This window comes from Heterodontus francisci, chromosome 8, assembly GCF_036365525.1.
Source record: "Heterodontus francisci isolate sHetFra1 chromosome 8, sHetFra1.hap1, whole genome shotgun sequence".
Lineage (NCBI taxonomy): Eukaryota > Metazoa > Chordata > Chondrichthyes > Heterodontiformes > Heterodontidae > Heterodontus > Heterodontus francisci.
This window is the reverse complement of record NC_090378.1, coordinates 25,777,553-25,792,739: the sequence shown is the minus strand read 5'-3', so window position 1 is coordinate 25,792,739 and position 15,187 is coordinate 25,777,553. Positions and strand designations below refer to the sequence as shown.

Here is a 15,187-nt window from a genome sequence, read left to right as displayed (position 1 = left end):
CAACCCCCATGGTTTCTCTTGCCATGCTCCCTGTGTGGCAACTGGCCCACCTGCTGCAGTGGGATGAGACTCTTAAATGGGCACTAATGTCAACTTAAGGGCCTCAATTGTTGTTGGGCAGGAAAGCCGTTGTTATGACCAAGTGAGAAAGAGGTCTAGGGTTCCCATTCAACCTCCACCTGGTATTACTGTAACAGGGTTTAATTTTTAAACACACTGTTTTTAGCGCACCCTTGGTGAATCCTTGTTCACTGCTTTCCAATTATAAGGCAAAGAAACCAGCATAAACAGGCTTTCTTATGTTTAAAGAAGAAAAGTTTAAATTTATTAAACTTAAACTCTAATTCGGTTGACTTCTGCGGATACACGACGCCCCCACGCTAGCATGCAAATGCGATACACACATGCAAATGGAAACAGAAAAGAGAAGAAAAATAAAGTGGAAAAGTTTGAGGCAATATCTGAAGAGTTGTTACGATTCTTCGAGCTCTCTGTAACGTCCTTGATTGTAGGTAGATCTTGCTTTTCATTGGGGCCCAGTATTCTTCTTAAACCTTGTTCACTGTAGGAGACCTCTCTCTCTTGGGGTTCATGTGTCTTCAGTGTGTTTTGGAATTCCTTGAGAAAGAGATGGGAACAGACAGGAGAGGCTGTGGCGAGCCAGCCAGGAGAGGTATTTTCAATCCAGGAGCAAACAGCTTTCTGCAGGCTCTCAGTTCAAAACTGTACAATTCAGAAAAAATCCCAGACTGTCGAGCAGGTTAGTCATGTGACTAACTGGTTTGACCACGTCTGCTTGTGGATTGTATTGGAGCAGGGGATAGCTCCTTTGGTCCAAGCACTGTCTGTTAATATGCAAAAATGTCTTTCCAGCCGGGGGGGCCTGGCAACCCCTTGTCACAGGCCTTCTCTTCTTCCCAGCAACAATTTGAAATTTAATGTCCATGGCAAAATTAATGTGCCCCATTCTTGGCTGGTGGGGGCCTGCATGACACCGTTAACAGACCTTCCGACCTGGACATAATTTTGTTGATGGCAGGGTCTCCCTGCCACCATATCACCCAATTAGATGCTTGCCCTGCCTCCAAATCCACTGTGGGGTGGGGTGGGGGGGGGGGAGGGGGGTGGCGGGAATAATTAAAGCAGGCTGAGGGAGGATTGTATGCTTGAGGCTAGAGGATTAAAGCAGAGCAGTGAGGAGAAAAGTAAAGGAGAGGTCAAGGCTGGGCAAGGGTGAAGTAGAGGAAGGTTAGAGGCTATCAGCAGGGTGGGATTGTTGAGCAGGGCTAGAGGAAGGGTGGAGGAGGAGGAAGCAAGTGAGAATAGGGTTTGAGGCTTTCTGTAGGAGAGGGGAAAGAGTAGAGCATGAGTTTAGGGTCAGGAAGCCAAAAAGAGAGCGAACTGGAGGATGATGGGGCCAGGCTGAAGCCCAGAAGAAGGTGCTGCATTGTTGTAACCACCATTATCAGTTTGATAAAGTCAGCCATGCGGGAAAGAGTAATGAAGGGAGTGAGGATGGGGTTGTAGTGCTTTTTATATTTTCTAAATTGAGAGACAGCATCAGTTTTGGGGGTGTAGAGCAAGCTAGTTACTCTAACAGCTGGTGGAGAGCAAGCCTGTGGCTGAATGGGGGATGGGAGCGGATGACAATTTTACCACCATATCGTTTCTGAATTTTAAAAAAAAAGAGTCTTTTGTCTGTGAGGGCTGATGTTGCTACTCTTGGCGGTGTAAGAATGTTGTCAACTAAGAGCCTTTATTGGTGGGGATCTAATTTCACAGCATTACTTCATCTAACACATCAATAAAACTAGATCATTCTTTTACAATGTAACATTTATCGTTTACAGTGTGTGTGTGTGGAATGTAGCAAAATATTTTCCTTAGTGGTTTATTCTTGGCTGGCAGGGTTGAATTAGATCATTGCCTGGGCTGTAAGCACTGGTGTTAGCTTTGGTAAAGTTGTCAATTTAAATAATTTTTGGATTTTCTCACTTCATCTTTGCTCCCTGAAATCGGTAATTCCTGTTTGGCTGCAGTTCTGTGTGTGCTGGCAGCCTCCGCGTGTCCGTTCATCACATGTGGGCCTAAACAGCAACGTTTTAACCCCTGGTGGGTTGGAGCAGGCATCACAGCCAAGCGGATTGTGTCCTTTCCAGACATCCACGTGCGAACTTTCCACCAAAGGTCATTGGAGTGGGAATCCTGGCAGAATTTTTTTTCCCTATCCTAAAGCCCCACCACTGTCATGGCTCAGACTAGGGATCAAACCAAGTGCCCTGTGTGGCTTATGTTCATGGTGAATCTAATCTCAGTCACAACTGTCTGGTAAATTCTGTGTATTAGACAAATTTTGATACAAGATTCTTGTACGGATATTTCAAAAATAAAAGCTGAATCTAAAAAAACTCAATCTTTCTCCCTCACTTTATTTCAATCACCTCCCCAGTGGTATTTCTGAAATGATGTGCGTGTCTAGGTCATAACAGTGAAGACCCTACATCCAACACTAGAACAGCAGAGCATTAAAGATCCACACTGGCTGCACTAAACTCTGACACATGTAAATCATGCAAATAACCCTTCTGTGTTTCTGTGCAGGTGCTGTGTAACGGACCAGGAACATGCGTGCCCCTCTGTATATCTGCTCTGATGCTCGGAATACTTGGAATGAAGAAAGTACTGATTATCTATGTGGAGAGCATCTGCCGAGTAGAAACCTTGTCTCTTTCTGGGAAGATTTTGTACAATTTATCAGATTACTTTTTTGTTCAATGGTCAGTGCTACAGAAGAAATATCCCAAAGCAATCTACCTTGGTCGACTAGTTTGAGATACCTGTGGAGGCTGGGACAATGATTGTGTAGATAAGATTGTGCACATATGTCAGAAAGCAGCAGCTATGCAGGATAAATATACATTCCAGACATTGTATGTTGGGCCTCGTCTCTGTAAGGGGAAAAGTGCAGACTGAAAGGAAAAATTCTGTGTGAATCTATGGAGTTGGGGGAAGATTTACTAGACATAAAATTGTTGTCTCGGGACTGCTGCTGGGTCAGAGAATAAAGTATTATCTGTGTAGTGAATGAGAAGTAAACTCCCTTGTAAATGATTTTATAAAGTTGTTAGAAATGTTGGCTACTTCAAGCACTTGGACTCCTCAACTCTCCACTTTCTTGTCAGTCAACTTAATTTTTTAACAATAGGAGAAGGCCATTAGACCAACAGATCCATCTATTTTAATGGATCAACACTATCCTATCTTCTTACTGCATACTTCAGTCCCTGAATGACACTGTATGCTAATTGGATCTGCATTTAATTTATATTTATTGTGAATGCTTAATTGCTATAAACATTTTGCTTATCAAAGGTTAATGTGGCAGTGCACTTGACTCCCAACCAGAAATCATTTGAACTCCCCTTGTTTTGAAGGGCTTGTTTTTCTTTACTGAGTTGTCAAATGATCATGTTATGACCAGCCTTTCTCACAGTTTTTCAAAACACCAAGGGTAAATACAGAAGCAATAGAAATGTTGCCATATTTTGTGTGCATACATTTATTTTATCTTTCTGTGATATTTAGAATTGTTTAATCTGTCATTAGTTACCATAATCTCATCACTACTAGTTTTCTTTTTTAAGATTGTGTTTCTTCTTGTATTTTGCTTCCCTGTCTGCTATTCCTTTGTTTCTTTCTAGGGTTTGTTTTGTCCTCTTATCATTGCTGCTTCTCATTCCTCTCGTTGCACGTGTTGAAAGAAGTTCAGGAGATTCCCAATTATTGATCACTAGGATGGAAAGATGGGACTGATCCCCTTCATTATGGCAGATGATTGAGGTTCCAGTGTTAAAGAAAGAAGGAAAGGGGGGCATTTATATGCTGTCTTTCACAACCTTAGGACATCCCAAAGTGTTTTATAGCCAATGAGGTGTAGTCATTGTTGTAATGTAGGAAATGCCATGCAGAAAGTAAATATTCAGTCCTCGGTGATGGAACATTTGACTTTCTCCAACTCGGATTGCACCTCTGTAACCCATCACATGTTGGGAAAACATCCACAGTGGTGAACAACTTCAAGGAGAGAAACTTTTTTTTAAACAAAAAAAAGCAAAGACTAGCGTTACGGTTATTTTAGGTTCTGCATATGCGCTGGTTTTGAAATCTGTCTCGGACTTGGCAGCAAGTCAAATATCACTGTGTATAGAATGCAACAATAATTCATATGCAGCCGCCAGTTTCTTTCATAGTGTTGTCTAGTTATTGTAATTGTGTCTTAAATGAATTGGTGTGCAGATTCCTACCCTGACCTCAATGTGTCATGTTTACTTTCTGTCAAACGTAAATTCCATTTATCTGCATTCTGAACTGACACTTGCACAGCTTAGAATTTAAAGGGTGGCCCATTCTGCTGAAACTTCACGAAAGCAGGTTTGTCTCTCAGATCTTGATTTATGCCTGCTGCAGCTGCAATCTACAACTTGCTTTGGAATTTAAATGGCAATGTATTTGTATTGATGCTACTGTACTCCTTAATGATGGACTGTGTAGATTTCATTATTAAGTTCCTAAATGGTCCACTTTGTAACAATGCAATTAGAAAAAAAGGCCACTATCTAAGGTGATGTTAAACTGAATTACATTGAAAAATAATAAAAGGCTCTGCAACAATATTGGACTTCCATTGTCAACTGCTAAACAGCAAATTGAGCAGAAGAATTGTAGACAATTCAAACTTGCTGCTAAGTTCAAAACCATTCAAAGAGGTTTGCCGAAGGGACTGCAACAATGTGGAACTCTCAACAATCCAGAGGTAAACATAGAAACATAGAAAAATAGGAGCAGGAGTAGGCCGTTCGGCACTTCGAGCCTGCTCTGCTATTCAATACGATCATGGCTGATCATCCAAACTCAGTACCCTGTTCCCGCTTTCTCCCCATATCCCTTTAGCCCTAAGAACTATATCTAACTCTTTCTTGAATATATTTAATGATTTGGCCTCAACTGCTTTCTGTGGTAGAGAATTCCACAGGTTCACCACTCTCTGGGTGAAGAAATCTCTCCTCATCTCAGTCCTAAATGGCTTGCCCCTTATCTTTAGACTGTGGCCCCGGTTCTGGACACCCCCGTCATCAGGAACATCCTTCCTGCATCTAGACTGTCCAGTCCTGTTAGAATTCTGTAGGTTTCTATGAGATCCCCTCTCATTCTTCTAAACTCTGGCGAATACAAGCCTAATCGACCCAATCTCTCTTCAATAGTCAGTCTTGCCATCCCAGGAATCAGTCTGGTGAACCTTTGCTGCACTCCCTCCATAGCAAGAACATCCTTCCTCTCGCTGTGGAGGCCAACATACCATTTGCCTTTTTAACTGCCTGCTGCACCTGCAGGCTTACTTTCAGCAACTGGTGCACAAGGACACCCAGGTCTCGCTGCACCTTCCCCTTTCCCAATCTATCACCATTCAGTTAATCTGCCTTCCTGTTTTTGCCTCCAAAGTGGATAACCTCATATTTATCCACATTATACTGCATCTGCAATGTATTTGCCAACTCACTCAACCTGTCCAAATCACACTGGAGCTTCTCTGCATTCTCCTTACGCTCCCACCCAGCTTTGTGTCGTCTGCAAACTTGGAAATATTGCATTTAATTCCCTCATCTATATCAATATATATTGTGAATAGCTGGGGTCCTAACACTGATCCCTGCGGTACCCCATTAGTCACTGCCTGCCAATCAGAAAAAGACCTGTTTATTCCTACTCTTGGTTTCCTTTCTGCCAGTCAGTTCTCTATTCAAGTCAGTACCTTACCCCCAATCCCATGTGCTTTAATTTTTGCACACTAATCTCTTCTGTGGGACCTTATCGAAAGCATTCTGAAAGTCCAAATACACCACATCCACTGGTTCACCATTGTCTATTCTACTTCTTACATCCTCAAAAAATTCCAGTAGATATCCCAAGCATGATTTCCCTTTCATAAATCCATGTTGACTTTGTCTGATCCTGTCACTATTTTCCAAGTGCTCTGCTGTTACATCTTTTATAATGGGCTGTGGTATTTTTCTCTCTACTGATGTCAGGCTAACCGGTCTATAATTCCCTGTTTTCTCTCTACCTTTTTTAAATAGTGGGGTTACATTAGCTACCCTCCAATCCATTGGAACTGTTCCAGAGTCTATAGAATTTTGAAAAATGACCAGCAATGCATCTACTATTTCTAGGGCCACTTCCTTAAGTACTCTGGGATTTAGATTATCAGGCCCTGGGTACAATGGGAGAATGGGATAACATTAACAGTGGTGGTCAAAATGGCACAATGTATTTTGAACTGTTTATTAACTCAATATATTACCAACCCAATGAGGAGGATGCAGTTTTAGACCTGGTTTTGGATCATAAACTAGGATAAGTAAGTGACTTGAAGGTAGGAGAACATTTAAGGACCAGTATTATTGAGTCAGAATTCAAGAAAAAAAAACTATCAAAAATAAATGTGTTGGATTGGAAAACATCAAGTTCTATTTTAATAAATGGGGTCATAAATCAAATAAACTGGTTGCAAAATGTTGTACTTAATCCAACACTAGGTGAAATGTGCAATGAAATGAGATGGATGAAGGAAAAAAAAGCAAGAATTTGCATTTATATAACACCTTCCACATCCTCAGGTCAGCCCAAAGGAATGCACATTTAAGAAATTACTTTTGAAATGTAGTCATCGTTTTGTAGGCAAAGATGGGAACCAATTTGCACACAGCAGGATCCCACAACAGTGACAAAATGAATGCGGAATTGATAGTGCCCAGGATGCTGGTAAAACTCCCTGCACTGCTTTGGTAAAAAAATCTATGGGATTATTTATGTCCACCTAAGTAGGTAGATGGATGGATCATTAGGGAACAGGAGTTGATTGTTCAGCCTCGAGTCTGTTCGTTAACATCTCATCCAAGAGACAATGCAGCAGCATTCACTCAGTATTACACTGAAGTTTCATTCAAGAGAAAGATTTGAACCCAGAACCATTAGACTCAGAGATGAGATTTGTACTACACAGCCAACAGGATAGGGGACAGACCGAAAATATTCTAACCAGGACAAAGTCCACAGTTCCCTAGATGAATAATGAGATCAAAGCAAGTATAAGATAAAAGTAAGGCTGCTAATAGAGAATACCAAAAATATAGAAGTACAAAAAGAATAGGAAAGCTCAAAGAAAGTGTGAAAAGGATTGGTAGTCAAATTAAATGGTAATGGTGAAAACTTTTCTACACATCAAAAGTTTAAGGAAATTAAAAATGGACTGGGTCACCGTCGAAAAGTGAAATTTTACAGTGGAGAATAAAGAAATAGTGCAGATACTTTATTATGTTTCTGCATATAGCAAGGAGGATGTAGAAAAGAGGATAGAATAATTGAAGGAGGATTTGGGAATTACTAATGGAACGTGAGGTGGATAATATAACAAGCCTGTTCAGATTTCACCTTAGAATATTGAGGAAATGGGAATTGTTCCAAAGGACTGGAGAATGACTACAACCCTCTGAAATCTCTGCACTCTCTTTTGTATCCTTAATTTTAATCGCTCCACCATTTGTGGCCATGCCTTCAGCTGCTTAGACTCTGGTATTTTCTTCCTAAACCTGCCTACCACACTATCCTCCTTTAAGATGCTGCTTAAAGCCCTACCTCCTTAACCAAGTTTTTGGTCATGTGCCGTAATATCTCCTTATGTGGCTTGGTGTTAAATTGTGTTTGAAGACGCTCTTAAGTGCCTTGGGATGTATCACTATGTTGAAGACAATTTATAAATGCAACTAATTCAATAAAGGACAATGCAATAGCCAGGTAATTAGACAGTTTATCCTCATGTTGGTAACAGTAAAAGTGCAAAAGCTCATATGGAATAATAATAGAGAGCACTTAGAAAATGGCAAATGCAATTCACTGTAGATAATTCATTTTGAGAGAAAGGACAGAATGTATAACCAACTACTCTTCTCAATTGAATGGAAGAACAGATTTAAGGAAATAGATGCACAAGGCTTTAAAAGCTGAAAGAAAAATCCATTTAAAAAAAGGCAAATGGGATTCCGGATTTAATGTAGAGATCTTGAATACAATAGAAAACAGACAGTTAATCTCCACAAGGTAATATTTAGAAGTTAGTCTACTTTGCAGAACTATCCACAAGTTTGGTACCTCATTATAGAAATTATGTTGGAGTCCTGGAGAAGGGGCAATGTAGATTTACTAGGAAGATACCAAGAATGATGGAAGTTATGGACTGAAATTTGATAAAACCAGGTCTATATTCAGTAGAGCAGGGAGGGTTAAGGGAATAAATTCTTAGAGTTTTGGAGGGCAAAGAAATAGTGAAAGATTATTTCCACTGGTTAGTAAATCAGTGACTGATCAAAACATAAAAAGGGGAAGCTAGAAGATATTTTTCACACAAAGTTAATATAATATTGAATACATTATCACAAGTGGCTATTGAAGCAAAATTAGGTGTCAACTATGGCTCTGTTGGTAACACTCTTGCTGACTCAGAAGGTTGTGGGTTCAAGTCCCACTCGACAAACTTGAGTCTGTAATCTAGGTTGTCACTCAATGCTGTAATGAAGGAGTGCTTCATTCTTGGAGGTGCCATCATTTGGATGAGATGTTTAACCAAGGCCCCATCCTGCCCTTGCAGTTGGAAGTAAAAGATCTCATGCTGCTATTTTGAAGACAAGCAGGATATTCTGGTTAATATCCCTCAAACAACATCACTGGAACAGATGATCTGTTCGTTACCTCTTTGTATTCATGGAGCTTGCTGTATGCAAATTGGCTTTTGTGCTTTCAGATGTCTTGAGGTCATGAAAGGTACGATATAAATGAAAGTTTGTGTGTTGTTTGTGGTAGTCACAGCATTTTAGGGGTAATTGGATAATAAGGAGAAAAGATTGAAGAAGATGGAGAAAGAACAGATAACTAATATTGGAATAAATATCTCCAGTGTGCAGCTGCCACAGGCAAGATGGGATGAATGGTCTCCTATGCTAAATTGTTCATGATTCTATCATTGGCATTTAATAGTTTTTTTAAAAATCCTTTCATTGTCACATGACTGACGAACTTGAAGAAGGGAAAAGCAACAGAGCTAGGATACAGTTTCTCACAAGTCCTCAACTGTTGCTGTGTTAGTTCTGTTAGAAATGATTATGAAGTTGTTATTGACATATCGGGGCATATTTTCTGAGTGGTAAAGTTTCTGTAAAAACACAATATTCGGGTGTGAGATTCTTCTGAGTGCATCAGCGCCTGCCTAGAAATAACAGAGAGTAATGAAATATGAGCACAATAAGTAAATGTGAGAAATTTGCTGATTGGAAAATGTGCCGTCTTAGTTTTTTTTAGTTTAGTTTAGAGATACAGCACTGAAACAGGCCCTTCGGCCCACCGAGTCTGTGCCGACCATCAACCACCCATTTTATACTAATCCTACACTAATTCCACATTACTACCACATCCCCACCTGTCCCTATATTTCCCTACCACCTACCTATACTAGGGGCAATTTATAAAGGCCAATTAACCTATCAACCAGCAAGTCTTTGGCATGTGGGAGGAAACCGGAGCACCCGGAGGAAACCCACGCAGACACAGGGAGAACTTGCAAACTCCACACAGGCAGTACACGGAACTGAACCCGGGTCGCTGGAGCTGTGAGGCTGCGGTGCTAACCACTGCGCCACTGTGCCACCCTGTGCCATCTCATTCTGAAAAAGCAGTGCACCATGAAGTAGCATCTGTTTATTTCTCCAAGCCAATACCCAAATGGATGCACTTTACACTGCCAGCACTGGGTTGGCAATAGAGTGTAAAAGTTGCTAAGAGTTATCAAAATATAGCCACATGTCACGTAACTTAGAGTTTTTGGGCTTTTTAAAATTAAATGATATGACATTTATGATGATCATAGAGTGCCACTCTATAAGTAAGAATCATTAAGCTTAATATTCATTTCAATTTCCAAAAGTTTTTCATTTTGCAATAGTATTTTCAGTTTAAAAAAGGAAGAAAATTATTGGGGGGGGGAAGGTGGAATTGGACCCCAAACCCCAACCGAGGTAAATTCAGGGAAATCAGTAAAGAGAACAAGCAAAGGGGCTTAAAATAAGACCAGTAAATAGAAATGATCAAGCACAATTATTTCATATAGAATTGTAGAGCACAGAAGGAGGCCATTCGGCCCATGGCACTTGTGCTGCCTCTTTGATACAGCGGTCCAATTAACCCCACTGCCCTGCTCTTTCCCTGTAACCCTGTACATTTTCCTTTTCAAGCATTTCCTTTTGAAACTTACTATTGAATTTGCTTCCACCACTCTTGCAAGCAGTGCATTCCAGATCATAACCATTCACTGCGTGAAACATTTTTCCCCTCTCTCTTCACTGGTTCTTTTGCCAATTAACTCTACTCTGTGTCCTCTAGTTACCACCCCTTCAGCCAGTGGAAACAGTTTCTTCCTATTTATTCTATCAGAACCCCTCATAATAATCTCTATTAAATCTTCCCTTATCCTTCGTTACTTTAAGAAGCACAATCCCAGCTTCTCCAGTTTTACATAGTTAACAGACACCTCACTAAACTTTTAGATTACTTTCATTAAATTAAAAACCTAGAATATTAAAAGCCTGGAATATTGGCAAGCCCATTCATGGTGGTAGAATTGTGGTAGAGAAGGACTTTCATCCACTGCTTCGGCCGTGCATGGACCCCATTCCCAAATCACAAGGGCGGAGTAATTAGAATGCATATGAATTAGGAGCAGAAGTAGGCCATTCGGCCCTTCTAACAATTCAATAAAATCATGGCTAACCTGTTTATGTCTGGAATTCCACACTCCCTTCTACCCCTGATAACCTTTGATACCCTTGCCTAATAAGAATCTATATAACCTCCGTCTTAAAAATATTCAATGACTGACTGACTATTCTGACACAGAATAACTGGGGGTGGGGTGAACCCTAGGCCTTTAGAGACACAACAGTGAAGACTGATTGATTATGCTGCCAGAATCTTACAGTTTGTTTGTAGAGTGTGTCCATACAATGACAAAATTATTCTGTAAGAATTTGCGTTTATGTTGTATTGTGATCAACAGATGTAGCAAGTGTATTGAGATCCTTCACTTTTATTTAAAGTTTTTTTTAAAAGCATCATAAAATATATATTTCAAAACTGGTGAATTTCTGCACCAACTACTGGCCAATCTTTACAATCTGGGCTCAAAACTAGGTGGTATCCAAAATCAATCACATCTGATTGAACCAGCAACTGTATATACATGAGATTTGTCATGGGGAACAGTATTGAACCATGGCATTGATTAAACATATAAGTCATCCTCTTTGGTGCTCACTTCTTATAAAGAAATTTATGTAAGGCACTCTATCACTGGGTTTGGACTGTAACCCCACCGCAGCTTGTGGCAGGTGTTCTTCACCTAGCAACAAGAAGAATGCCACAATGACTGAAGCCCCATTAGAAGAAATAGTTATGGTCTTCATAAAGTACTTGTTCTAAACATAATGTGTTTCAGGACAATGCCGATTTTAATTCAGTGGGTGGTGAATGTTTGGAATGGACTGCTCAATGAGGAGATAAAAGACAGCAGTAATTTTGAGATGGAATAGGATTTGCAGTTGAGGAAAAACTAAATTGAACCACATATCTTGTTTGAATTTAGGCATGGGCCAGATTTTCTGTAATATTCTTCCAGCCTTGTACATTCCTACATTTCCTTGGCCAGCATTCATTTGCTACAACCTTTCTCCTGAGTAAAACTGCTTTGGAGCCTACATGTTAGTGTCTGTGTGAATAGTGCAATCTGAAGGACAAGTGACTGTTAGGCATTATAAGCAATTCTATTACCCTGAAGGAGGATCTTCACACAAGAACCCTTTGGCCTTCTTTCCTTCCTCTCCGAATACCTTTTGATGTAGGTGGTTCTTGGAATGTAATACATTCCAATGTCTATGATTTATATAAGAAAAGCTATCTGCTGCTTGGCATATCATATGTGATATGATTGACAATTTTCCCTTAGCTGTGTTGATGTAGCTCTTTGTGTATGAAAAATTGTTCTTTATGCAAACAAGAGATGCACTGATGAGCAATATCCCCCTTTCAAAGACTTTCCTATGAACATAAGAAATAGGAGCTGGAGTACTTCATGTGGCCCCTCAAGCCTACTCTGCCATTCAATATGATCATGGCTGATCTTCTGCTTCAACTCCATTTTCCCGCTTGGTCCCCTTATCCCTCAGCCTTAAATATATTCAATGAGGGAGCATCCACAATATTCTGGGGGTAGAGAATTCCAAAAATTCACAATCCTTTGAGTGAAGAAATTTAATCGCATTTCAGTCTAAAATGATTGGCCCCTTATCCTGAGACTGTTCTAGATTCCCAGCCAGGGGAAACAATCTCTCAGTGTCTCCTGTCAAACCCCTTCAAAATCTTGAATGTTTCAATGAGATCAACCCTCATTCTTCTAAACTGCAGAGAGTATAGGCCCAATTTGCTCAGCCTCTCATCACAGGAAAACCCTCTCATCACAGGAACTAATCTATTGAACCTTCGCTGTACTGCCTCCAATGCACGTATATCCTTCCTTCAGCCCAGATCTCAGACCCAGCAGAGGTGGCAGCACAGCGGTATACAGCCGGGAGGGAGTTGCCCTGAGAGACCTCAACATCGACTCTGGACCCCATGAAGTCTCATGGCATCATGTCAAACATGGGCAAGGAAACCTCCTGCTGATTATTACCTACCACCCTCCCTCAGCTGCTGAGTCAGAACTCCTCCATGTTGAACGCCACTTGGAGGAATCACTGAGAGTGGCAAAGGCACAGAATGTAGTCTGGGTGGAAGACTTCAATGTCCATTACCAAGAGTGGCTCGGTAGCACCACTACTGACCGAGCTGGCCGAGTCCTAAAGGACATAGCTGCTAGACTGGTCTGCGGCAGGTGGTGAGGGAACCAACAAGAGGGAAAAACATACTTGACCTCGTCCTCACCAATCTGCCTGCTGCAGATGCATATGTCCATGACAGTATTGGTAGGAGTGACCACTGCACAGTCCTTCTGGAGATGAAGTCCCGCCTTCACATTGAGGATACCGTCCATCGTGTTGTGTGGCACTATCACCGTGCTAAATGGGATAGATTTCGAACGGATCTAGCAATACAAAACTGGGCATCCCTGAGGGGCTGTGGGCCATCATCAGCAGCAGAATTGTTCTCAACCACAATCTATAACCTCATGGCCTGGCATGTCTACCATTACCATCAAGCCAGGAGACCAACTCTGGTTCAATGAAGAGTGCAGGAGGGCATGCCAGGAGCAGCACCAGGTATACCTCAAAATGAGGTGTCAACCTGGTGAAGCTACAACACAGGACTACTTGCGTGCCAAACTGCGTAAGCAGCATGCAATAGACAGAGCTAAGTGATCCCATAACCAACGGATCAGATCTAAGCTCTGCAGTCCTGCCACATCCAGCCGTGAATGGTGGTGGACAATTAAACAACTAACTGGAGGAGGTGGCTCCATAGATATCCCCATCCTCAATGATGCGGGAGCCCAGCACATCAGTGCAAAAGATAAGGCTGAAGCATTTGCAATAATCTTCAGCCAGATGTGCCGAGTTGATGATTCATCTCAGCCTCCTCCTGAAGTCCCCAGCATCACAGATGCCAGATTTCAGCCAATCCGATTTACCCCGCGTGATATCAAGAAATGACTGAAGGCACTGGATACTGCAAAGGCTATGGGCCCTGACAACATTCTGGCAATAGTACTGAAAACCTGTGCTCTAGAACCTGCTGCACCCCTAGCCAAGCTGTTCCAGTACAGCTACAACACTGGCATCTACCCGGCAATGTGGAAAATTGCCCAGGTATGTCCTTTATACAAAAAGCAGGACAAGTCCAACCCGACAATTACCGCCCCATCAGTCTACTCTCAATCATCAGTAAAGTAATGGAAGGTGTCATCAACAGTGCCATCAAGCAGCACTTGCTTAGCAATAACCTGCTTAGTGGCTCTCAGTTTGGGCTCCGCCAGGGCCACTCAGCTCCTGACCTCATCACAGCCTTGGTTCAAACATGGACAAAAGAGCTGAACTCAAGAGTTGAGGTGAGAGTGACTGACCTTGACATCAAGACAGCATGTGACCTAGTATGGCATCAAGGAGTCCTAGCAAAACTGGAGTCAATGGGAATCAGGGGGAAAACTCTCCGCTGGTCGGAGTCGTACCTAATGCAAAGGAAGATGGTTGTGGTTGTTGGAGGCCAATCATCTGAGCTCCAGGACATCACTGCAGGAGTTCCTCAGGGTAGTGTCCTAGGCCCAACCATCTTCAGCTGCTTCATCAATGACCTTCCTTCAATCATAAGGTCAGAAGTGGGGATGTTGGCTGATGATTGCACAATGTTCAGCACCATTCGCGACCCCTCAGATACTGAAGCAGTCCGTGTAGAAATGCAGCAAGACCTGGACAATATCCAGGCTTGGGCTGATAAGTGGAAAGTAACATTTGCATCACACAAGTGCCAGGCAATGACCATCTCCAACAAGAGAGAATCTAACCATTTCCTCTTGACATTCAATGGCATTACCATCGCTGAATCCCCCACTATCAACATCCTGGGGGTTACCATTGACCAGAAATTGAACTGGAGTAGCCATATAAATACCGTGGCTATAAGAGCACGTCAGAGGCTAGGAATCGTGCAGCGAATAACTGATCTCCTGACTCCCCAAAGCCTGTCCACCATCTACAAGGCACAAGTCAGGAGTGTGATGGAATACTCTCCACTTGCCTGGATGGGTGCAGCTCCAACAACAATAAAGAAGCTCGACATCATCCAGGACAAAGCAGCCCGTTTGATTGGCACCCTATCCACAAACATTCACTCCCTCCACCACTGACGCACAGTGGCAGCAGTGTGTACCATCTACAAGATGCACTGCAGCAACGCACCAAGGCTCCTTAGACAGCACCTTCCAAACCTGCGACCTCTACCAACTAGAAGGACAAGGGCAGCAAATGCATGGGAACACCACCACCTGCATGTTCTCCTCCATGTCACACACCATCCAGACTTGGAACTATATCGCCGTTCC

The 15,187-nt window shown here is 41.9% G+C and overlaps 1 protein-coding gene across 1 annotated transcript in view; it reads left to right on the top strand.

Annotated features, from left to right (window-relative positions):
* The window catches only part of alg14 (ALG14 UDP-N-acetylglucosaminyltransferase subunit), a 98,591-nt gene extending 93,904 nt beyond the window's left edge, over positions 1 to 4,687 (top strand). Inside the window, exon 4 of the mRNA XM_068036834.1 lies at positions 2,602 to 4,687. Within this exon, the coding sequence (XP_067892935.1) occupies positions 2,602 to 2,832 (231 nt within the window). The 3' untranslated portion in view covers positions 2,833 to 4,687. The remainder of the gene's footprint in view (positions 1 to 2,601) is intronic.
* Positions 4,688 to 15,187: the final 10,500 nt, after the last annotated feature.